At 37.7% G+C, this 26,439-nt stretch overlaps 1 protein-coding gene across 1 annotated transcript in view; it reads right to left on the bottom strand.

Moving 5' to 3' along the window:
* DCC (DCC netrin 1 receptor) overlaps positions 1-26,439 on the bottom strand; it is an 813,847-nt gene that overhangs the window by 670,328 nt on the left and 117,080 nt on the right. The window contains 2 exon segments of the mRNA XM_068993780.1: positions 157-307; positions 18,016-18,300. Coding sequence (XP_068849881.1) covers positions 157-307; positions 18,016-18,300 — 436 coding nt within the window.

The following is a 26,439-nucleotide window of genomic DNA, read 5'->3' as shown; positions in this document are numbered from 1 at the left end:
ACAACAAAAAATGTCTTTCATGTTCTGTCTAATGCCAAGAATGTGAAAAGACTATTCAATTATCATCTAAACCCCTAGTATTAATAGAAACTTACATCAAATTAGAGAAAGTTAAACAGGAGCACATGCTTCATGAAAGTCTTGCATTTATCATACCTGAGTTGGATGACTTCCTCTCCTCGTAGCCAGGTAAAACTTGGGGGAGGATAGCCAGAAACACAGCACTCCAAGATAGCATCCTTTCCTTCAATGGCTACTACATTTGATGGTCTTTGCAGAAAATACAGCTGCCTGTGCAGTCCCGGATCTATGGGAGAAAACACAAGATCACATCTGTTATGATATTGAAAAGAAAAATGATATAGCTGGAACCATTTTTTTTTTTTTTTTTTTTTTACAAAATGCTGTGACGAACAGGAAGGAAAGAAAAATGGAAAGATGCCAATGAAACTTTTAAAACAGACTCCTAGAAGTGTTTTTCCATGTCTAGTTTCTCAGATTATGATATTAAAATATTCTTGGCTGCTGGTAACACCATGGTAAAGGCAAAGGGAAAAAGCTTGAGACTACAGGTCACTCATGCAGGCCCTGTTGACTGATTGTCATTAAAGAACAAGACAGTATCAGCAACTTTCCTAAACATTATCACCCAAAGCTCTTTGCTGTTTTCAGTTTGCCTGCCACTAATATCTATTCCAGGCTTCCCTGGTAGCTCAGTGGTAAAGAATCCACCTGACAATGCAGGAGACATGGGTTTGATCCCTGGGTTGGAAAGATCTGCTGAAGAAGGAAATGGCAACCCATTCCAGTAGTCTTGCCTAGAAAACTCCATGGATAGAAGGAGCTTGGAGGGCTACAGTCCATAGGGTCGCAAAAGAGTCAGATACAACTTAGTGACTAAATAACAACAACACAATATCCATTCCACTTCCATCTGCTTTGTTTATTGCTTCTGTGGCTTGGGATATAAGATTAAAAATAATATGTTAGAACTGTGTTAAACAAGTACTATAGAAGATACTGAGAAATAGCTGTTGTCTTCAAGATCAAAGTTACACTAAAGTTGGTTTGTTTATTGTTATAACAATAAGTTTAGCTGTTTCTAACCCTTCTGTTTATTTTGAACAACTTTCCAAAGAGTGTGTTTGTCACTAGGGCTGAGATTTTGGACAAATGAGGAGCATACTCCTTAACACCCATCCTCCTGTTGTTCTGGCTATACGACATTACTCAGCTACCAGCAGGTAATTGAAACAGTGTCTTTTTTAAGTGAGGTATCCTTGTTTTACAAGGTATGTCTGTTCCTGCTGTATGAAGTGAATCAGCTGTATGTATACATATATCCCCTCCCTCGTGAACCACCCCCCACGCTTTTAAGACCACAGGGCACTGAGCTGAGCAATATGTGCACCCCATTTTCAACCTAAAGACTCATTCTACACAGACTCATTTGATCCAAAAATTGCTAAGATGATATACCAAGTGAAATAGTCATGTGTGTGTGTGTATATATATATATATATATATATATATATATATATATTCCTAAGCACAAGGTTCAAGACTGTCATGAAAGAGTTCTGTGAGAGTTAAGGGCTCCTCTTTCACCTACCAAATAAACTCCCCTCCAAACACCTGGGACACACCAACAGCATTATTACCAGAAGGTGGACTTGGAGGAAATCTTCCCAGCCATGTAATATCCTCTGATCTGACCCGCTGAGTAAATTTCTATTTCTTTAAGATGAAAAGCTGTATTTCCAGGTCCCCATTAAAACCCACATTTCTCTATAAAGGCTTAACTGTGGCTGTTTACAAATTAATGAATTAAATAGGATTAGCATATAATCTTTCATTTTGCCAACCCAAAGCAAAATGTTGAAGCAAAGAAAATGAGGCAATGACATCTTCAAAACCAGGATTGGAGTGACAAGGAAATGTCAAAGGATGTTAAATTTAAATACGTTGTACTGGGGGCCATGGATTCCCAGGTGGCTAGGTGGTAAAGAATCCTCTTGCCAACGCAGGAGTGACAAGACACTCGGGTTCAATCCCTGAGTTGAGAAGATCCCCTACAGGAGGAAATGGCAACCCACTCCAGTATTCCTGCTGGGAAAATCCCACGGACAGAGGAGCTGGAGGGCGACAGATCGTGGGGGTTGCAAAGAGACACAACTGAGCATGCGCACACGCCCTGCGGGCCGGCGGCGGTGATCAGGAAGAAGTGAGGTGGGCAGAGGTCTGCGACACAGGTCAACACTGCTGTTAAGTTCCCTTGACTGGACCCAACTCCACGTGAGCTGGTCGCAGATGAATAAAAGAACACCAACTCTCTTGTTAATAGCTGGGAGAGTAATTGTCATCTAAAATATTCTTTGCATGAAGAAAGAGAAATTCACACTTTCTTAGTCTTCTCTGTTTCTGCTTGATACAGCAACAAAAATAAATACTCTTCACAATAAAAATATTTAAAGAATTTTCAAAACGTGTTAATCTTTATTAAACCAATATTCTAGATAAAATGTCACAATTGTTTTTCAAAATTGCTGGTGGTTTGTTTAATAATTCTGCTTGAAAGTGAATTTTCAAATCAAATGAAAATGTTTTGCAGGAGAAATGTTGCTTAAAAATAAAATCCCTGATGTGGAGAAAAGGGAACTCTCCTAACATTGTTGGTGAGCACGTAAATTGGTATACCCACTATGGAAAACAGTAGGAAGGTTTCTGAAAAAATGAAAAACAGACTTGTTATATGATCCAGCAATCCCACTCCTGGGCATATATCCAGACAAAACTATAATTCAAAAAGATATGTGCCGTCCTATGTTCAGAGCAGCACTATTCACAACGGCCAAGACATGGAAACAAACTAAATGTCCAGCAACAGATGAATGGAAGAAATTGTGGCACAAATAGAAAATGGTAGGAATTGTCCTCAGCCATAAAAAGGAGATTTTTGACTTTATCTTAAAATATTGGCATCACTGGGCTCAGGGCCACAAAATCACCATCTGCTATTTTTAGGTGGAGCACATATATTCTAGGCTTCCCTGGTGGCTCAGTGGTAAAAATTCACTTGCAATGCAGAAGACACAGATTCAACCCCTGGGTTGAGAATATCCCCTGGAGTAGGAAATGGCAGCCCACTTCAGTATGCCTGCTGGGAAATCCCATGGACAGAGGAACCGGGTGGGCTACAGTCCATGGGGTCACAAGAGAGTGTGGGCATGACTTAGCAACCAAACAACAACAAATATGTTCTAAATTACTCCAACCTCATGTGTTGTATGTGTAACCCTTATATTGACAATGTGTCACACATGACAATCTGTTACATATAACAATGTGTCACATATGACAATCTCATGTGTTATATGTGTTACCCTTCATACATATGGAAATGTCAGTCTTTAGCAGAGAAATTTGGTTTCCTTTCCCCAAAGATGTTTCCCTGTAATTACTGAATCTGATAAATTCTAAGATTATGGAAGTACTACTCAAAGCTAAAACAGAAATGGTCTTTAATAGTAAATAGTTCATACGTCTTACAACATTGTGATAGATTAAATATGATCACAAACTGTTTAAGCTCCTCCAGTCCAGAGTTGAGGGTACAACTGCTATGGTTTAAATCTGGCCTGACCCTATATCTTGCTTTGACTATTTGACTGTGTTGGGAATTAAATTGACGAGCTCTGAACACAAGGCCTCAGGGGGCCTTACAAGTTTCTGCCATGGCTCTTTCTGAACAACTATACTGGTCTTACCGACTGGAGGATGAGAAGGCACGCAGAGGAAGACTGAGTTTTCCAGCCAAACACCAACACCAGCTAATAGACATGTGAGTGAGGCCATCTTAAACCTTCCACCTTGGTCAAAGGTGTCTGAGTGAATCAAAGTGAAACGAGCAGAGGAACAGCTGAGATAAACCCCAGAATTGTAAGACATAATGGAAGTTACTACATTTTGGAGTGGTTTGTTATATAGGGCAGTAGACAATGGCACCCCACTCCAGTACTCTTGCCTGGAAAATCCCATGGACAGAGGGCCTGGTGGGCTGCAGTCCATGGGGTCGCTAAGAGTCGGACACGACTGCGGAACTTCACTTTCACTTTCATGCATTGGAGAAGGAAATGGCAACCCACTCCAGTGTTCTTGCCTGGAGAATCCCAGGGATGGAGGAGCCTGGTGGGCTGCCGTCTATGGTGTCGCACAGAGTCAGACTGAAGCGACTTAGTAGCAGCAGCAGCAGCAGTAGATAACTAAAACACGCACATGAAAACAAAACAAAAACTCAGCAATTTGAAATATCAAGTAACCTTTTGAGTGGTTGCTGTTTTTATTTTGACTTTTCTTTTCTGGTTTTTATTTGTGTTCAGTATTAGGGTGATTCTGGCTATTTAAAGAGACATGATTAAACTTGATGTACCCCTTATTTTTGTCCTTTGAATTATTATTTTAGAACATAAAGAAAATGTATTTAAGTTTTAAAGTGGGAAGAAAGGAGATACAGTTGCCAAGGTTATCTTTGTGTGATAAAACTGTGGGTGGTTATTCTTTCCATCTTTGGATTTTTCTGAGTTCTAAAATTTTTTTTTTATTAAGAACAATTTTTTTTTTAAGAGTAAGGAGTTATTTGAAACTCTGGTGTTGCAAAGTGGTTGAAAATTACATGAGGAACAAAGAAATTATAAAAGCTAATGATTAAAGCACAAGGCAAATACTTAAGAGAAAATGAAAATTCTCCTTCCAGGCTCAATAATGATACAGATGAAAAAGTCCTAAGCAGAGTGAACTTAAAATTCTAGGTCATGACTTTTGTTGACTAAATTGATTTTAATTGAGTTATGATGGAATTAGTAATTACTCATAAAATTATTTTTGTTATTGCTATATGGGTATAGATTATTCAGACCCAAATGGAATTATTCAGCTAATGGAATATGAAAAAAATCTAGTAGATTGAAAAAACATAATTTCACAAGGAAATGGCATATAATACCAGTCTGGAACATTCTATTTCTTAAATTGGTGATATGTACACAAATGATCATTCTATTTTTATTCTTCAAACTGACATATGTAATTTCATGTCCGTGTAATATGTTTTAAATTTTAAATTGGGAAGGAAATGCAAGGGTGAATTCGAGAAAACATATTTCTCAATAGCTTTCAAATCAATCAGAAAAAAACACTGATTTTTCTTCTAATGTAAATTTTTATATTATAAAATTCAAAAGCAGACATTTTCCATATGATACTCGTGGAAGCGAACGCACACATGGCACAACTGTGCTTTCTAAATGGATTATAAGCAGTCACAATTTGCCCGAACTAAAATCCAGTTTATCTTTTTCCTGTTGGGAGGCAAATGTTAGCCTGATTCTCTGATCTGATCTCATTGTCATGCTGGTGGAGGTACAGCTAATCCTCCTCAGAGGCCAACAGGAGGTACAGAAATAAGAAGAGAACAGTCATTACAGTGATACAGATCTCTGACACACACAGATTGCATTAAATTGTAGAAACACCTTATGGCAACATGCTGCTTTTACTTAGGCTTTTTTTTCTTTCTTCCTCCCTCCTCTCTCCCTTCGTTCCTTTCTTTATAACTTTTTAAAAAGAAAAAATTGGCCTACTTTGTCTTAACCTAGTATCTGACTTAGAGAAGATTGTAGACACAATCACCAGGAAAATGAATAAAACTGTAAACAATGGATCTCAAACTCTCTGGTCTCAGGAACCATTTGCATTCTTACGAATTATGGAGGCAACAAAGAGCTTCTGTTTACACAGGTTATAGCTCTAAACAGTTACAATATTAAAAATCAAAATAGATGAAAATATTTATTTGTTAACTATTTATTCAAATCTCACCAGAAGCAGTATATTAAAAAAAAAAACTCTCTAAAGTAAAATTGATAAGAGTGGTAGTACTTTATATTTCTGTACATGTGTAATGAGTGGCTTAAATGAAAATGACTAGATTATTCTGTTACTTTCTGCATTTACTTTGTTCTGATATGTAGATCTGGCTGAATTACATGCAAATAATATGACCTCAAATAGATATGTAATTGGAAAAAGGAGATGTATTTTTAACAGCTTTTCAGAGAATTGCAGATTTTATCCTTTAAGATGGCAATAAAACTCAATAAATAGTTTCCTGAAAGTTGTAATGTGAAATCTGACATCATATCAATAAACATTCTGTGCTGTGTTATATAAAAATCCATCGGTCTACCTTGCATCTTGAACATATTTTTGTCCATGCTTAATCCTGTCATATCAATCAATGGTCATTTGGAATGGTACAGTGAATTAGACAGATCTTCCAAATGTTGACACATTTCATTATACAGTATCACAAAATCTCATTTGTTACTATCACAACCAATCCCATTAGAAAGGTCTTTTAACGTTGCAAAGCTGTCAAGATCCCAGTGGCAGATACAAGATTTCCAAATTTCTAATTTTAACTTAAAAGCTTGAATTTCATAGTTGGCAGCAAATGCTATTTTCCTTGCACTGACTGACTCACTTTTCTCATTTTTGAGAAAATGTCTAACTAGTACTCAAGTCTGAATAGCTACAGTTTTCCTGTTGATTGTCCTTTCAAGTAAAAATGATGTTCTGGAAAAAAAAAAAAAAGTAGCTAATTCATCTTGAATCTCAAATGATCACGTAAGTTGTTTACTCCTCTAAGAAAACTCTGTACTTTCATAATCTTGAGTATATTTCCCATCTTGACATCCAGAATATTAAAAACACATGCATTTAAGAATCAAGAATTAATAAAATTCATAATTTTTACTACTTCAAAGACATTCTTAGTCACTAAAGTAAAAAAATAGCCCCCAAACATATTAGGATTATTATTTAAAAAGGTTTGACCTTAAAGATCTTCTGACGCCATCTTGAGAAACGCCAGGGATTCACAGACCATACTTTGAAGAACTGACAAAACGACAGTCCGAATAAATCACCCAGTTTTCTTAGATGTTCAAGAAGCCCATTTCCTTTCAACATGGGGATAATTTTGCATCTTTCAGGTAGAAGTAGGAATAAGTTAAATATACTCCTCCTTTCCTCCTCTCCTGTTCCCCATCCATCACCAACCATCAGTTAGGGAAGAGTGCAAAACTTAAGAATCTCCTATCACTGTCTCCCTATCACTGTCTAACTTGCAGTAGCAAGTTAAAAAGCATCTTGAAATATATAACCTGACATATTTAACTTACATTTCACATATTCAGAAAGAAGAGCTCAACTATCTTCAGAGCGCGTGCCCTAAAGGGACACGGAGAAAGTGCGCTAGTGAAAGTGAAGAGAGTATTTCCCATTTAAAGACATTTCCCAAAACAAAACAAAACAGGTTTCTACACAGGCTTCTATTAGCCCTTATACTGGCCAAATTTACTGAATCTGTTAGGCCAGCTAGAAGCTAGATTGGACTCTGCATTCACAGGTTTTCCCAAATGCCTTGGGGTCACATTATTTTGCGTTCCTTCATGATCCATGACCAGGTTGAATATATAAATTATTAAACCTGGGATATGTTTCAGAATGAAAGGTAACTCTCTTTGTAATTATTCTAGGACATCAGGTATGATCAGGACTACCCAGGGCAAACTGGAAAGCAAGCTTACCCTGTAATGACAATGATTTATTTATTTTTCCCAACGAGGCCATTTTCCTAAACTACTCTTTAGGAATATTGACACTAAGCTTAGATGGCAGAATCTAAACAATAATTGAGGCATAGAGAAATTCAATGATGGACTGTTGGCATCTGTGTCAGCAAGAAAAGCAATACCGGCTTTTACAACTTAATGACTGTCTTCCTCAGAATAACTACTCCTTGCTTTTAATCGTTATGCTTTCTGAATGTAAAACCTCCCACCCCCCATTGTATACTCGTTTTCCTTATTAAATTCCTGCTTCACCAGAATGTAAACCACTTTTCCAGCTGGAAATAAAAGGGCACTGCAGGCTATCATAGGATATTCGCTTTGATTTCTTCCCAGGCATAAGAGTTACAAATTGATTTAACTTCACAGAGCTAGTTTCCTGTGTCTATATCCTCGGTTTCAAGCTCACCTACTGTCTACCTGCTGGCTCCTTAGCCATCCCCCATCGAGTTCTGCTTCAGGAAATTCAGCAGCCACTATGCGTTTTCAAACGTAAGTAGGTACATTAAAATGGGTGTGCACTTGTGATCACTCAAGTCAGCTCCAACTCTTTGCGACGTCATGGACTGTAGCCCGCCAGACTCCTCTGTCCAGGGGATTTTCCAGGCAAGAGTACTGGAGTGGGTTGCCATGCCCTCCTCCAGGGGATCTTCCTGACCCAGGGATCAAACCTGTGTCTCCTGCATTGGCAGGTGGATTCTTTACCACTGAGCCATGTGGCAAGTACTGCCCTAATATGTGCTTTGAGCCAAAAAGTCCATTACACTCCTCCTAACTCTGTCGTTTCATGTTTGATTTCTTCCCAAGTATTTGTTAAAGAACAGTTCTGTATGTTTTCCTTGCTGTTGAAGTTCTTTGACGGTGTGTCTGCTTTCATCATTGGTTTGGATTTCTTGTCTCATCCTGTTGTCCACTTAGTCGTCAATCCAGACCCCACCCCCCCCCAAGGCTGTAGTTTACCCATCCATCTCTCCTCCCCCATCCCCCCACTTGCTCTGGTCATAGCCGTGCTGTGGTCCACAGCGTGTTTGCCCTTAGTCAGGTTTATGCTTTGTCTTCATGTCTCATTAAATGGTGTTTTTCCCCCTTAGCAGTAAGTTGAACTGGTGTATCACTATGCAGTTATAGGAGAAGGCAATGGCAACCCACTCCAGTACTCTTGCCTGGAAAATCCCATGGATGGAGAAACCTGGGTGTCTGCAGTCCATGGGGTCACACAGAGTCGGACACGACTGAAGTGACTTAGTAGTAGCAACTCTGTATTTAGTACGTCTTTCATTAAAAATCAGCCTAATTCACATGGATCACAGGAATCAAAACTAATTTAGTAAAAAAAAAAAAACAAAAACCATCAGCTTCTGGTTCAAGATGGTGGAGTAGAAAGATGTGCGCTCATCTCTTCCTGTGAAAGCATCAAAGTCACAACTAGTTGTTGAACAATCAACTGCAGGAGAATGAAGGAAACCGCCAAAAAAAAGATATCCTGAGTCCAAAGGCCAAGAAGTAGCTGCAGCAAGACCGTAGGAAGAGCACAATCACGACAAAATCAAACCCCATACCCGCCAGGTGGGTTACCCACAAACTCAAGAACAATAAGACCAAAAGAGTTCTCCCACTGCTGTGCAGGTTTGGAACCCCACGTTAGGCTTCCCAATCTGGGGACCTGACAAAGGGCCTGGGAATCTTCAGGGAAAATGACCTGGAAGCCCATCTGGATCTGATTACAAGATTTCCACAGGACTGGGGGAAAAAGACTCCAATCTTGGAGACCCCCCTCAAAAAAAAAGAAAAGAAAAAACAACTCCATCAGGCAGAAAGCCAAGGAGCTTTGAACAGAGAGGGAAAAGGGAGCCATTTCTTAGAAGCTCTAGGATTCTGTTACTTTCTTTCCTCATTTATACACCAATGCATTACTAAAAATGGCATTCTCTCTCTGTAAATACTCCTACATCTGTTCATATTGCCTCTTTTCTTCTCCATGTACACACACACATTTCTATTTGTAGTTGGAGCTTGGAAGAAGAGAGGGAGTGTCTATTCTTATCATTGGCATGTGGATATAGCCCTTCTGTCTCACAGGCAAAATCTGAGTCTATCAGTTTCATTTTATAGCACATCTGAAGGAAGTGATTTTTCTTTTATAGAAAGATTTTTTTTTTTAATTTTACAGCTGACAGTAGAATCACAGAAAACAAATGTTGCCATTATGATGTGTCAAAGTTAGTTTAGGGAACCCAGAAATCTTCATAATTTATATAAATGCATAATGCAGCACTTAAAACTTTGCAGAAAAGTAATTTGTTATTCTAACTTTTTTTTCTTATAAAGAACCAACCAAAAGTATTTGAAATATTTCCTATTTGGCCAATGTTGAATCAGCAAAGTTATACTCTTAACGAAAGAGTGTCTTTCTAATAGGACTGAAGAAGACAACCAGTTTCACTGATTTTTTGTGACTTCTGAACTTAGAGGCTATGTTTTGCTTCCATACATCCTTAGAGAAAGCCTCTTGTTTAGGTTAGGGAAGACTACCTGATCCAGGGCTGCTAAGTGTCATATTCCTAGTAAATGCAGAGCTGACCATACGTCAGCCCAGCAGACCCTTAGGAAAAGACAAGCTCTCTCCTTTCAAGAAATGAGTATTCCTCATGGTGGCAAACACTCTCAAGCACATCGTTTTTGCTTTTAACCTTATGTGAAACAATAACCTTTCAGGGAATGAAAGTTAAGATTAGAATATATAATCAATAAAGACAGAAAAACTAGTGGATTTTGTGAAGGAGAGATCACTAGTGATATTAGGATGAAACAAGAAAAATGTCTTAAATGCCCCCCCGCCCCCAGTATTCCAAGGATTTTCAACCTGGACCCTGTTGATTACCCCAGGTACTTATTAACAAATTCAAAACCAAATGGATATTGTCTACTCAAGGTCTTACATATCCAATAGTAAGTCAGCTTCAACTTACTGATATTTGAGACTTTGTTGCATCTGAATGGGATTTCATCAACTCTGTGAAACACTGGTCATCTTAGTTATTCTGCATTGGTTTCAAGACCTAATAACTAATATATGAATAACCAATTCATATAATATAACATGACTGTCCACTGGTTTCTGTGCTCTTCCCAGCTCAGGCTCTGGGCAGGATAAAGTTATCATCTGGGGTTGGAGGCAAATCACGTCATGAACTTTATTGACTAAATAGGCAGTACACAATAAAAAGTATCAGATTTTCTTTCAGTCAGGTTTCTATGCAAAAATAAACTGACTTAAAACTTGTTTTTAAAGTCAGTGTAGTAGAACAATATCCTATTTTATGAGATCGTTTTTTGGCCTGTACTTGTTATGTTTCAGCATTGGCTTTAAAGTTTTTAATCATTAGAATTTGTCTAGAAAATTTCTACTCTTAAATATTACCATCATAAAGGCAGAGTTGGGGATGAATGTGCATATAATAATAAAAATGATTCCTGGTAGTGAGAAGATTTGGAAAGGCTGATCTCCTGCAACCTCTTAACAGATAAAGAAAACAAGAATTTTAGAGGATTAAACTAATTGGTAATAACTAATAAAGAACACATACCAAGAAGTCTTATCCATCTGCTAAACCTTATTTCTAAGTCAGTGCCTTTTGTAGTATCTCATATAGCCAAAGAAATGATGCAGGTAAGGATTCAAATCACGTATCAATGAGTTACTAGAGAGGAAATAGGTATGGGGTACTCTGATTTCTAATAGATGTGTAAAGGAAATGCAGAAAGAGACTACTGTGGATAAGTAGCACAAACCATGTGCAATTAACTACCAGTAGGTTAATGAATGTTCAGATATCCAGAATCAAAGTCAAGTAAATTATTATCAGAAAGATAATCTTGACATGAGAATCAAAATCTTTAAAGTTGGAATTTCTAGGATGCAAAGTAATCAGGATAGTTACTAAGGGTTTGGCAATTCCAGGCATTGCACTTAGCCAATAAAATTTAAGCTTCATAACCACCCTGTGAAATGTACGATGTTACTTTCTACATTTAGGAAGGTTAATAAATGTAGATTAGATTAAGCAATTTGCTCTAACTCCACAGCCAGCAAGTGGGAAAACCAAGACTTGTACTTTCATGTCAGGTTCCCTGCTTGTTTTACAACTTTTATATAATAATAGTTCAAACTGGGAATTTTAAATATTCATTGATTAATCAGTAGTAATTCAGTGTGAACCTAATCCATCAAAATATATATGATATCCCACATACTAACTCCTTCATATAATCTGGATTATATCTGGTATAATACTTAGGAAACACAAACTTCACACGGTTAAGAAATAATATGGTCTTCTATTCTGCTCTTTTTAAAATTAATTTATTTTAATTGGAGGCTAATTACTTTACAATATTGTGGTGGTTTTTGCCCATTGACATGAATCAACCATGGGTGTACCTGTGTTCCCCATCCTGAAAACCCCTCCTACCTCCCTCCCCATCCCATCCCATCCCTCTGGGTTGTCCCAGTGCACCAGCCCTGAGCAGCCTGTCTCATGCATTGAACTTGGACAGCTGATCTATCTGACATATGGTAATATACATGTTTCAATACTATTCTCTCAAATCATCCCAACCTTGCCTTCTCCCAAGAGTTCAAAAATCTGTTCTTTATATCTGTCTCTTTTGCTGTCTCATGTATAGGGTCTTTCTAAAGACATTACCATCTTTCTAAATTCTATATATATGCGTTAATATACTGTATTGGTGTTTTTCTTTCTGACTTACTTCACTCTGTATTATCAGCTCTGGTTTCATCCACCTCATTAGAACCGATTCAAATGTGTTCTTTTTAATAGCTGAGTAATACTCCATTGTGAATATGTACCACGACTTTCTTACCCATTCATCTGCCCATGGACATCTAGGTTGCTCCCATGTCCTAGCTATTGTAAACAGGGCTGCAAAGAACACTGCTCTTTTCTAAGCAGATATAAAAGAGAAGCATAAGAAATTATTTTACCCTGTTTATAGCATGGCTTAGGGAATAGTTTTATTCAAAGGTAGCCTAAAAAAAGAGAGCAAACAATGGGAAAATCCTTCCACACAGGGAAAAACATTAAGTATGATCCAAAACTATCAGGTATTACAGTATTACACTAATGTGATGTGTTCTTCACTTCTGTGTTTGTTTTCCGGAGTGTGTGTTTCTGCCATGAAATTCATAGCTCAAAAACCTTTGAGCATTCCCAATCACCAATAAAGTGAATAGTATCAAGTCTAACTTCCTAGACATGGGATTCAAGGTTCTTCATAAGGTGGGTTCAGCTTCTAACTCCAGATTTATCATCTGCTATTATCATTCTACAAACGGTTACCTCCTGTGATCTAGAACAGTAATCATCTCTATGAAGACCTTGCAAATTTTCCACCTAGAATTGATGTATTCCTTGTCTGCACTGATTTGAAACTAGAGAGGTTTGCCTAAATTTACCATCCCTTGTGTTATGTTAGTCATATGGCTGTATGAATTAACTGTCTGGTTCGATCGTAAATCTCAAAACAAAGAACATGTCTTCTTTGATTTCCTCTACAGACCATTCTTTTGTAGAAATTATACAGCTAAATGGTAGCAAAGTGTAATTAACTTTGAAATATAGGTAACATTTAATCAGACTACAAAGTTTAATGTACCTATCAGTTAATAATAAATTTTTCTTGATGAACAAATTCTGAAACTCTTTTAAAACTCCCCACGCATGGTTTTCCTTCTAAGTAATATGCCTTTTGGAATGGTTTGTATTAAAATTTATTCCAATAAAAATAAATATTATAGAGAAAAATCACTCAAAGTATATTTTAGTCCAATTTATTCCATTAAAAGCCAATGTCTCTAATTATACAGATATTTAGTTCAAGTCTATACAGGACCTAGAGTCATCTAATTATAGTTGAACGAATGAACAACAGACTGAATAACCAATTGATCAATTCAATTAGGTCATTAAGAAAACTGAAATCAGAGTTCCAGTGTAGAGGCCAGTTATTTTAGTCAACCTAGTGCCCAAAGATTTATAATTCAGCAATTCAATCTACTGTTTGGCACTCAGACATGATGAAATCTGAATAAAATGAACTTGACGATCTTAATGGCTGCTTCAAGCTCTCCTATGTTCACCATCATAGACAATGAGACATTTTAAACCATTTCAACTCTTCCTTAGTATTTCGTTATAAATATTTCCCCCAAAAAATTCTTTAACAGAACCCACTGTTAAAAATGTATGATTCCTCTTAATTTTGTGTCTTAAAACATTAATCGACAGATTAAATGAGTTACCTTTTCTCTCTTTAAAGAAATAATTACTCATTTAGCCCTGAAAATATACAATGTTATGGGAAAATTTCTTTTTAAACTCTGTAATCTGATTTGAGCCACAGTAACACCGATAACTTGCCCCTAATATCAGGAAAAGTGCTGCTACCTAGCTTCAACTGAGAAGGATGCCATACTGCCCTCTTAAGTTACATCCGGTAAGTCTCAAGAGACCTGTCATTAATATCCCCCCATCCAGCTGCCCTTCTCAGCCCCTTCTGATATCATTTTAGGAGCAGTTTTGATCAATTCTCTCCAGAATTAATGCTGCACATTCTGCCACATCCTTCTCCCTGCGGTTTATCACCCTTGCTTCCAGCTTTTCCACCAACACCTCCTATGCCTCATGGCCCAGTTAAACCAAATGAAGGCAGTTCCCCATTGAAAAACCTCTCTCTCTTCTCTCGGTTTTGCTGACCCTCCTGTAATCTTCTCTTTGCCCACCTACTGCTTTTTCTTCAAGACTGGTACATTGGTGTTTCTTCTATAACTCATGGCACTCTATTTCTTCTTCCAAAACACTGTCTACTTGCTTTGTCTGATTCTCCCACTAGACAATACTTTTTGGGCCATTATCTTTCAACTCTGTATCCCTAGCGACTTGTGTGATGGCAAGTACAGAAGATTCACTCAAAAGTTTATTGAACAAAGTATTTGTGTAGTGAATAAACTTCAACTGCTTGCTGAAACACAGTATTCCAAAATAATTGATTAATTCTTAAAATATGCATTTTATGCATCTTAGTTACTTGGTGATATTAGATACCTGATACATAGAAGTGATGATCAGAAATGTATTCTAATTTGAATAAGGATATAAAATTATACGCTTTTTTAATTTTTTATTATTATTTTTTACTTTACAATATTGTATTGGTTTTGCCACACATCAACATGAGTCCACCATGGGTGTACACGTGTTTCCAATCCCGAATCCCCCTCCCACCTGCCCCCCTATACCACCATCTCTCTGGGTCATCCCAGTGCACCAGCCCCAAGTGTCCTGCACCCTGCATCAAACCTACACTGGTGATTTGTTTCTTATTTGATATTATACATGTTTCAATGCCATTCTCTCAAATCATCCCACCCTCTCCCTCTCCCACAGAGTCCAAAAGACTGTTCTATACATCTGTGTCTCTTTTGCTGTCTCGCATACAGGGTTACTGTTACCATCTTTCTAAATTCCATATATATGCGTTAGTATACTGTATTGGTGTTTTCCTTTCTAGCTTGCTTCACTCTGTATAATAGTCTCCAATTTCATCCACCTCATTAGAACTGATCCAAATCTATTCTTTTTAATGGCTGAGTAACACTCCATTGTGTATATGTACCAAAGCTTTCTTATCTATTCATCTGCTGATGCATATCTAGGTTGCTTCCATGTCCTGGCTATTATAAACAGTGCTGCGATGAACACTGGGGTACATGTGTCTCTTTCAATTCTGGTTTCCTCGGTGTGTATGCCCAGTAGTGGGATTGGTGGGTCATAAGGCAGTTCTGTTTGCAGTTTTTTAAGGAATCTCCACACTGTTTTCTATAGTGGTTGTACTAGTTTGCATTCCCACCAACAGTGTAAGAGGGTTCCCTTTTCTCCACACCCTCTCCAGCATTTATTGCTGTAGACTTTTGGATCGCAGCCATTCTGACTGGCATGAAATGGTACCTCATTGTGATTTTGATTTTGGATTTAGAAATGGATAACTCTCCACACACATCACAAAATGAAAATACTCTATGAGTTGTGGTAAAAAACAAGTATTGAATCAAGCTGCAAAACTTCAAATTAGAATTTTAAACTAAATCATAAATAGATGTATTCATTCGTCAACATAATATTTAAATGACTGTGGAAAATTTTATTTTTTAAAGAGTGGTACCAATATAGGTTACATTAATGCTTCTACGGCATGTTACTAATACAATAGGCTTCTATTTTAACTGAGTTTATGTTACCCTATTAAATGTGCATTTGTATAGAGAATGGACACTATATCTATGCAATTATGACTTCCTCAAATTGGAACTTCTAGAAAGTAGAAGTTGATTCAGAAAGCATTGGCATCATTTTAAAAATGTGAAAAATCACAAAGGCAGCTAAAAGAAGCTGAAATTGAGCATTCATCCATTTATTCATACTCTCACTCAATTTTGTACTTGCAATAGATTTGGCCTCTAAACCAACTTGCAATCTTGGGGATAAATGGGACAAACATGGCCCTTCAACAGATTCTTTATGGAATCAATAGTACAGAAGACAGGCTTAATCAAGTATGCTAATAGAACAGGTCTGTTTGGTACCTTAGCTCATAACTCCTTTGTGGAATTTTTATTTGAATTCATAAAACTTGCAGAAATATACATATTAGATATAATAATTTTTTTAAAATGGTAGTTTTTATCCAGGTAAAAAAATACCTGTACACCTCCAAAGTACACTTATGTATTCTTGACTTTAGCTGGATAACAATGTGAAATTCGGTTTTAAATAAATCCCCATGGATTACAATGCAAATGTGTTTCACAAGGTGAGCAAATAAATGTAAACGGCGATCTGATGATTATGTCCCTATGTCTTTCAAAAGTTTCCCTTTCAGATTTAATATTTAATTAGTCCAACTTTATCCCTTAACACCGCTAGAAAACAGACTTTTTGGTCATATTAAGATAATCAAACATATTCTTGCCAATTTCCCACGTGGCTTACCTGGGTTTCTCATCTGATTGACCGAGATGCATTATTTAGGCTATGTGAATATAAATATTTAAATTTTTTGTGTATCTAATGGCTGCCTAAATAAATGCATACCCGTGCTGGGAATAAACACTACATTTACAGTGTCACTGGTGGTTACTGACACAATTAAATCAATATCCCTGTGACAAAGAGTCCACAAAAGAGTTAGAAGAGGTTTTAGAGACGTCCTTACTAAAGTCTTGGAAACTTTGAATCGAGTTACCAGTTTGCATTTGGAATGACATATGGATGTTACCCTCTACTTAGCTGAGTGACTTGTAATAATTACACCCAGGATGTTGAGACAGAGCCAAAGTCAGTGCTTTGACAGCAAATCTGTCACAATTACTTAAGTGTTGCTTTTTTTCTGAGTCTCACATGAGTCTAAGCAAATCCCAGAAATAAAATTAAATGAGAAAGCAGATATTACTGGGCTGGCCAAAAAGTTCATTTGGGATGTTACAAAATATCCAAAAAAACTTTTTGGCCAACCCAACACATCCCTAAGAAGACAGCAGCTATTAGACAGGATCTTAAAAAATGTCCATTCCAATCATCGATTATTTAGGAAAGAAAAATGAGGCCAGAGTCTTAAGGATTTTGCAGGGAAGAGAGAGGGAGATAAGAGATGGAGAGAAACAGCTTTCTTTATCATATCAGTCACACTGGATTGCAGCTACTTCTATGTCCAGAACTCAAAAAATCCAGGCTCTGTGTCAGTCTTAGTTGTTTCTGGATCCTTAGTACTTAGCGCAATGCTTCTCAGAAATGAGTGTATATATGGATGAGCACACGAATGTTCAGTGTTAACTTGGGGAAGGCTCTTAACCTTGCTAAACCTCACCTTCATCCTCTGCAAACAGGGATAAAGGTAACTACTTCTTAGACTATTACCAAAGGAAATTTTAAAAATAATAATAATAATGTTTAGCAATGGACTTTGCACAAACCAGCGCTTGTTAAGTATTAATGGAATGAGTGAATGAAGTCAATCATAACGAAAATATCCGTTTCTCTGGAAAGTTCTACCACAAGACATGAAAAGGTAAGAAAAGCTTTTGGCATATCCTTTTCTAATGATCAGTTAGAGAAGAAGGAAAATATAAAACTAAACTCAATAAACAACGCAGAACTTAAACATAACTTCCAAATATGTGTTCAAGGAAAAATTATTCAAACTACTCTAGAAAATATAATTCTGAAGAGAATAAAGAACACTGCAATACCTGATAAGATTCTGACTTCTGCTTCATTTCCTGTCCTTGAGCTGGCTGGATTCCGGGCTAAGCATCGATAGATCCCAATGTCCCCCGGTTGAAGTCGACTGATTTGCAAGGCTCCAGAGGGCAAGACCACCACCCGGGAGTCACCAGGGACGGGAGTCAGGTCCTGCTGGTTTTTCTGCCAGTGTATGGTTGGCATCGGCTCCCCAATGACTTCACACTTGAGTAACACTGTGTCGCCCATGAAAGCAGTGATAGATTCTGTCTGGGAGAGGAACCTCAGCGGTCCTAGGAGAAACACAAGGAATGAAGAATAAATCTTTCAGATGAGTCACAATCATCCCCAAATAAGATAATCACACCTGTATTCTTGATAGAAAACCAAGATAAAAGTACTTTGGTCACATGATGCACAGATTTGACCCACTGCAAAAGACCCTGATCCTGGGAAAGATGGAGGGCAGGAGGAAAAGGCGGCAACAGAGGATGAGATGATTGGATGGCATCACCGACTCAATGGACATGAGTTTAAGAAAACTGGGAGTTGGTGATGGACAGGGAAGTGTGCCGTGCCGCAGTCCATAGGATTGCAAAAAGTTGGACATGACTGAGTGAGTGAACAACAAAAGCAGTTTCAAGAAAGATGGTCCATATTAACCACCAATTATAGTAACAGAGAACAGTCTTTCACAGATTGACTGCTTAAGATAAATGATCATCAGAATTTATCAGTTATGCTGTGGCAGAATGAAAAAATCTTTAAGTAGGAATTAGACTTTTTTAAATTTCTAGCCTGTCTGGGCCCCCTATTCCATGTGAGTCTTCCAGTAACTTGTTTCATTTCTTTGGGCTATAAAATGGGATAACAGTAAATTCAGCTCATACAACTACTGTGATGCTCATTTGAAATAACATGTAAAAAGATACATAGATAATTAAGCAAAGGTAGGGAAAAACAAAAAATAAATAAATTAAAACTGACCACTACTGAGCATAAAGCATGATGAGAGAAGCCTCCTCTACCATGGTGTTGTATATAAAAAGGTAGAAGGTATTTGGAGCCTGCCATCTTGAACCTCCTTCTGTGAATAGATGGATTACTTGTGACCCTAATGCTTTGACCATGAAAGGATTTCTTTATGATTGCAAACATATTTGAATGAATTTTGTCACCACTGATGGATCCTGGCAGTTTTACTCTCTAGAGTTAATTTGAATTAACAATTTTAATTTCTTGATTTATGGTCATCATAGTTATATTCTACTTTTTAAAAAAAGTTTTACTGGGGTTGGTTTCATTGTAAGTGCATTTCACAATAAGATTTGATTCATTCATCAGTTTGGGTTTCATGTCAAGTTTTTCTGCTCATATTTATATTACTGTAATTTTTATTTTATAGATTTATTTTAACTAGGCCAAAATTTCCTAGGTCTTGGTTTAAATTTTGTAAGGAAACTTTCTACCAGTGTTTAGTCAATAACAAATTCCAATGTGTTCAGTGTGAAATACTGTTAATTTTATTTGGGGGTATATTAATTCTTACAAACCTAACTCTCCAGGTAATCTGATAAAAGTTTTGCTGGGGTGGAAAGTGTGAAGGGAAAACAGTCTAGGTTCAAACATCATGATTTAACATGGGAGATAATCAGGAATGCTGTGGAGAAGTCTCATATTCTAGGTTAAGGTAATATTTCATGTCCCTTTCAGAGATTATTCTTTTGAGCCACAAGATAGCTGAATTCATGAAAAAGGAAATCACAGCAATATCATATTCAGAATAGATAAAGGTTGCCAAAGATGGTATGCTACTTTTTATACTCACACTCATAAACAGACCTACAGACCTGGAGATGTGACATTATGGTTTAGCAAGAGCAATTCATTCTAGACCACACAGAAATGGTAACTGATGCACATGTTAATTTATCAATTGAAATTTATCCTACACATAGGTACTAAAATTACTCATCTGGAGTCTGTATCCACAGAGCTATGAGTTCGTCTCAGCAGTGCAGATGTTTCTACAGTGCGAGCCAAGCTTATGCTAAATTTTCTCCTTATTTGGCTAACTGGAACTAATCTAACTATGCTGTATCCACTACTGAATGAAGACCAAAAGAAATCAGTTAACTCATGCCCTGCCTCATTGTTCCAAGTCCAGTTTCCAAGCCGTTTGTAGTGTGGAATCTCGGGCACATTCAAAAGAAGGGGCCTTAATCTACTACTGATTAGCTTCAATATGGATTTAAAGCGTGTACCTGAACAGAGAATGGTTTATATGCACTACATTAAGCAAATCTGCAATGAGATGTGGCCAGATGTCATGACGGTTACATGGGTCAAGATATTTTTCAAACACGTTTCTGACTTGTTTATTTGATAATGTTCTTCTTGGTGTCCATCCCTAGCATTTTACTTTATAGTTAAGGAAACACAGCTTGGGAATAACTTACCCACACCTATGAGTTATACATTTTATACAAAGTAGGTAAGAATAAAACATTTGTGATCAGCTGACAGAATATCTGGATACTTTCATATATTCATATACATGGTCCTGTACCAGTTAACACACACTGGATAAAATTCTAAACATGTATTTTATATCTGAATGTCTGTGGTATTCAAAAACTTCACTTGCAGAGTTCTAGACTTAGAATGAAACATAAATTGAAAGAGTAATTCAAACTGTACTCAATAGATGATTCCTTTATATAAACTTTAGCCCAAAGACTCACAGATGAGGCATGAGACTGTATACGAATATAATTAGGCTTAATGGAATTGGCTACTATTGCACATGCTTATTCACTATGAAGTCTATGGTGATTTCAGATCTTAATAAACAGGGGGTCGGGGATCGACTCCAACTTAAAATTTAATGAAATGATGTTGGAAAACTTCAAATAGTGGATTACTTGACATAGTGAGAAAATATAAACATGATTTGTATCTTTTCCTTTTTGTTTCTACAAAAGAAACCCCACATATCAAAAAGCAATTCTAAGTTTACGAGGTTCTATACGGCTTGAATTAGAGCTCACAATATTGTGCTACCTTTGCGCACTCACATCTCACGGCAGTGTAACAAACCAGCAACAGTATTAAAAGAAGAAGTTATAGCCTATCAACTTAGCACTATATTTTCAAGGCACAAGTACAAGCACCTAGTTATAAACATTAAACTCACTGCAGTTTATAAGGATGAAATATAGTATTTTCATAAGTCATTTAATGCTCTAATTCAATATAAAGACATAGGTATAATTTTAATTATATCCTTATGAAAAACAGTTACCTGCTCACCAAGAGCCTTTTCACGGAAAAAGCGTGGTTCAACTCATTGGATCACATTCGACTAACTGTAAGCATAATGGGGGCCTTCCCTGGTGGCTTAGTAGTAAAGAATCTGCCTGCCAATGTAAGAGATGCAGGTTTGATCCCTGGGTTGGAAAGATCCCTTGGAGAAGGAAATGGCAACCCACTCCAGCATTCTTGTCTGGAGAATCCCTTGGACAAAGAAGCTTAGTAGGCTACAGTCCATAGGGTTGCAAAGAGCAAGACATTTCTTAGCAACTAAACAACAACAATCATAGCAAGAATGCTATTTCTATCACTACCCTTTTCTCACCTAAATCCATCCTAAACATAGTCAAAAGATTAGTGTTTCTAAATCACCAGAAGTTTTGGTTTCACTCAGAAACTCCAAAATTCCATTTTCTAATATTGTCTTAGACAAATATCCTGTTACCCAAGAATCCATGCAGTGTTCCTTCCAGGCTCATCTTGCACACGCCTGGAAAAGAATACTCAGATCTATTGACCAGTTCTAGACCTGGCTCCTTCTTGATGGTATTTCTCATGGTATTTCCTCTAAAGAGGTATACCTTCTCCCCTAACATCTACCTAACAAAACTGTAGTCCTTCTTAGAGTACTAAGTCAAAAAATCCTCTTTTCCTTAATCTTACTTACTGGAAATCATCTCTCAATCCTTTAATTTTTAAAGGACATATAGACAGTGTGACAGTTGATGGTATAAATAAAAGGATGATCAGTATTTACATGATTGTATATGTGTTTTTCAGTCCACAGAGCATAGCAAATATCTACTGAAAGAAAAAAATATAGATATTTACTGAGGTTCTGTGTCTATGTAGACTACTGCAAGACTGCAAATTTTGATAATTGCATTTGAGTGCTAGTTTATCACTTTCTAACCTACTCTGTGGCAGTTTGGGACAGCAAATAATATACCTGGGTGCCAGATTACCTTGGGTCACTTCTGTGGTTCATTATTTAGCCAGATCTTGGCTTATTAAAAAAAAAACAAAAACAGAAAACAGAACAGATAATTCAACATAAATAGCAGCTGATCATCTCTAACCGTTAGAGGATAGTTTTTGATTTGGTATCAACCAACTGGGTTGAATTCTTGGATGGGGCTTCTGGTAATTTTAAAAACCAAGTGGAACCTCCCTCTTCTGAGAATGTCCCACTTTTGGCCAAGAATAGACAGCATTGTTATTATTATTTTTTAATTGTTGCTCCTTTCCTCCATTTGCCATCAGTCTGTAAATGGAGAAACAATACCAAAACAAAACAATATCAAAATGAAAAATCCAAAGAACAGAAAACCCTAAATAAACCCTCAAAGTTGGCCTCAGGGTCTACATTTCACAAGAACCATCAACTCAACCTTCACACAGTGTGACTCATTGGAGAACTATTAGATTCAGATCAATCACACAGGAAACTTGAGTTTCATCATTGATCCTATCCTGTTCCTTCATTAACTACCTTCTTTACTTCTCACAACAGCTCTTCAAGTTACTGTGGCTACCTTACAGATGGAACTTGGAAGCAAACTCATTCAAATGTTTACATTATGTACAATTGTTTAAAGAAAGTTTTGTTCTGAATGATACTCTTTAAAATATCCTTTTTTCCCAAGCTAAGTAAAAATGGAGCTTGGGGCTCCTGAAGCCCCAAGTATCAGCATAATACTTGTAAACTTCTTTTAGTAAGTACACTCTGCCCCAGATTGAATTCTTACAAACTTCAGCCTGAAGAATTTTGCAATTAAAAATAGCACATGAACCTATGGTTGGTGTTTCTATGGAAGCCTTTCACAGTTAGCCTTGGGGGAAGGCTGTTTGCAAGAATGAACTGTAGTCAAAGTTCCTATCTTCTTGGTTAGCCTGGCCCAGGATTCTAAGACAATTTTATATCTATGAATACCTGGGCTTGTCAGAGAAGTCTCATCACAGCTAACTGACAGGTTTACATATTACCTGCACCTCTGTATATTAACAAAGATCAGCATCTATTAGTGAGGAGGACAGTTCAGGAACCATAATAAGGAAAGAACACACTGTTTATACATATGGACAAGTCAGGCACGTATAAGTGGTGACTCCATTTTATTCCTTGTGATATGGTAAGGAATGATAAACACAGACACTGGTAACTCAGATTTTATAACCTGCTAATAATAAAAGTGCCTGTGCTTCAATATTAGTAATTTTATTGATGTCAACTATCCTAATTACATTTGTATAGGAAGCATTAACAGAGAAGGCAATGGCACCCCACTCCAGTACTCCTGCCTGGAAAATCCCATGGAGGGAGGAGCCTGGTGGGCTGCAGTCCGTGGGTCGCTAAGAGTTGGATACGACCGAGTGACTTCACGTTCACTTTTCACTTTCGTGCCTTGGAGAAGGAAATGGCAACCCACTCCAGTGTTCTTGCCTGGAGAATCCCAGGGACGGGGGAGCCTGGTGGGCTGCTGTCTCTGGGGTCGCACAGAGTCGGACACGACTGAAGTGACTTAGCAGCAGCAGGAGGAAGCATTAAATGTTAGCAAGAGATATATAGCCATTATGAGTGTAACAAGGAGAAATGGGCTGTTTATTTCAGTTTCTAAAAGGATCTTTCCTAATTCTCTAAAGCTAATTTTAACACTAAAACGATTCATTAAGTATCTATTTATATAGGTTACTTTGTTAAATGTTGCTCAAGGCCTGATAAACAGCCATAACTACATTTTTTTTCTAGAACATTTACTAACTATACTAAGACTTAATTACCTGGCATTTAATAGTGCCAACATAGTACCAGAATTCTCATGTCCTCAGAGGGGCCTTCCCCAAATCTAGACAGAATTATTCCTATGTGCCTCCAATTACTCCTATGTGCCTCCAATTATTCCTATGTGCCTCCTTGGCAACATTCACTTCAGTTATAATTTATTAACTGTGGAATTAATTTAATAGCCATCTTCCCAGCTAATCTGTAAATTCCAGATAAGTAGAGCTGGTTCTATTTTATTCTGTACTCTGAACACTTAGCCCAGTGCCTGGCATATCATTACCCATCAGTATATGTTGAATGAAAAGATATGTATGATGGATTAGGGAAATATCCCAGACTCTTATACATTGGGAAATGTAGGAAGAAGAGCATAAAGAGAGGGAGAAAATAAAGATTTCTTCACGGAACGTGAAAAAGGGTTGAAGCTATTAAACATACAAAGTCAACCCATATAGATCTTCATTTGAAAAGACTGGGGGAGGGCAAGTGTCCAGTGCATCCATGAAAACTTTGTCTAAGCCCAATAAGTTTAAATTGTGGAACAGTGATATTCATAATGAGATTTCCCCATTCTTCCTTCAAATCACTGTCCTGGGAAACAAGCTTATTAATGGTCTCAGGACCAGCCCCGCCCCACTTGGGACGGACTGGGTATTGGCTCCAGTCATCAGTCAGGCTCTGGCCAATACATTTTTTTTTTTTTTCATGAGCTCAGCACAACCAAACTGTAGGCTGTCAGCTGGGCAGTAGAAATGTTAATAGCAAAGCAGCAAACATTTTTCATTTGGGCTTTTCCTTTGTGATGCTAAAAATGAGGTAAAAAATCACCAGGGCAATGAATACAAAGCTGGTGAACCTACAGGGACATCAAAAGTGTTAGGCTCTCGGAATTAAAATAATGAGAACAATAGTCTCTCTGCACCCTTCTACCCATGCGCGCGTGTGCACACATATACACACACACCCCACATGGGGTAGCAGAGAAATCTTTCCACGAGTGCAGACAGTCACCAAGTTTGAAGAGCTTAGATATCCACACTCATTCACTTAAACCTAAACTACTTTTGCTTTTTAAGCTGAAGTGGAAACATTCCAGTGGACACATTCCATTCCAGGTTTATGCCAAGACTCTCCTCTTCCTCCTGGGAGGCCTCTCGACCCACAGCACCCCCAGATTGGGCCTATTCCTTCTTTTAAATTCTAATCTCAACATGGCACATGCTTCTGATTTGCTCTCTGGACTATCAGGATCCCTGTCTCCTCCTATAGAAGAGCTAATTATTAAGTAATTAAAGTTCATTTAATAAACAGACATCAATCGGGGGACAGACCTTGCGGTTGCAAACCCTGTCTTGCTTTTAAATATTCAGCAACATGGTCATATCCTATGACTGCCAGGGGAGAGCTGCCTCCAATGCTTTGCCTGCTCCAAATTAAAGCCTCACAGCTACGTCCCTTCAAAGCCAGACCTTGTTTGCCCCCTTTTAATTTTCAAATTAGCCCAGGGGAAGAGAATAGACATAATTCAAAGAGAGGTTTTCCAGATTTGGTTGCTTTTCAGCAGCCAGAAGACCAACAAAGGATTCTTAGAATACGTTATAAGCATATTTCTCCATGTTCCTCTGAGAGTTATCATTTCCCTTCTTTATTTTTTTCCCTAAGTTTTTGCTTTTGTTTTAGCATCTTCATTTTCACTGGTGAAATGACAGGCTCCTAGGTGGCTGGCTGAAAAGTGGTGGCTGGAATGTGGCATTGCAAACCAAGTCTAGGAAGTGTGTCTGGCAGGTACCAGCCATTCTCCTCCAGTGTGTGGTCTGGGAAGAAATATCCATGTGGCCCATTAGTTGAAATCAGAAGGATGTAACAGAAGAAGTATGAAAGGGAAAGAAAACTGTAGGCAAATGACACAGTTTGTCCAGCTCTGCAAGATTAGAAGCACATAAAGAACTCATTCCCTTGGGGAAAAAAAAAAAATAGGGAGAAACGTCATCATATAAGACTTTCTTGGAATCACCCATGTGGTTTATTCAACATAAACACTCTAGGGACTGCTCTGGTGGCTCAAGTGGCTAGCAATCCACCTCTCAATGAAGAGGACACAGGTTCCATCCCTGGTCTGGGAAGAACCCACATGCTGTGGGGCAACTAAGCCCAGGCGCCACAAGTATGGAGCCTGTGCTCGGCAACAAGGGAAGCCACAACAACGAGAAGGCCACGCAGGGCAACTAAAGAGCATCCCCCGCTCACTGCAACCAGGGGAAGCCTGTGTGCAGCAATGAAGACCAAGCATAGCCAAAATTAAATACATAAATAAAACACTCTCTAACGGCTGGTG

This window comes from Capricornis sumatraensis, chromosome 21 (assembly GCF_032405125.1).
Source record: "Capricornis sumatraensis isolate serow.1 chromosome 21, serow.2, whole genome shotgun sequence".
NCBI classification, from domain to species: domain Eukaryota; kingdom Metazoa; phylum Chordata; class Mammalia; order Artiodactyla; family Bovidae; genus Capricornis; species Capricornis sumatraensis.
The sequence above is the reverse complement of the archived record's forward strand: the minus strand, read 5'-3'. Positions and strand labels throughout refer to the sequence as shown.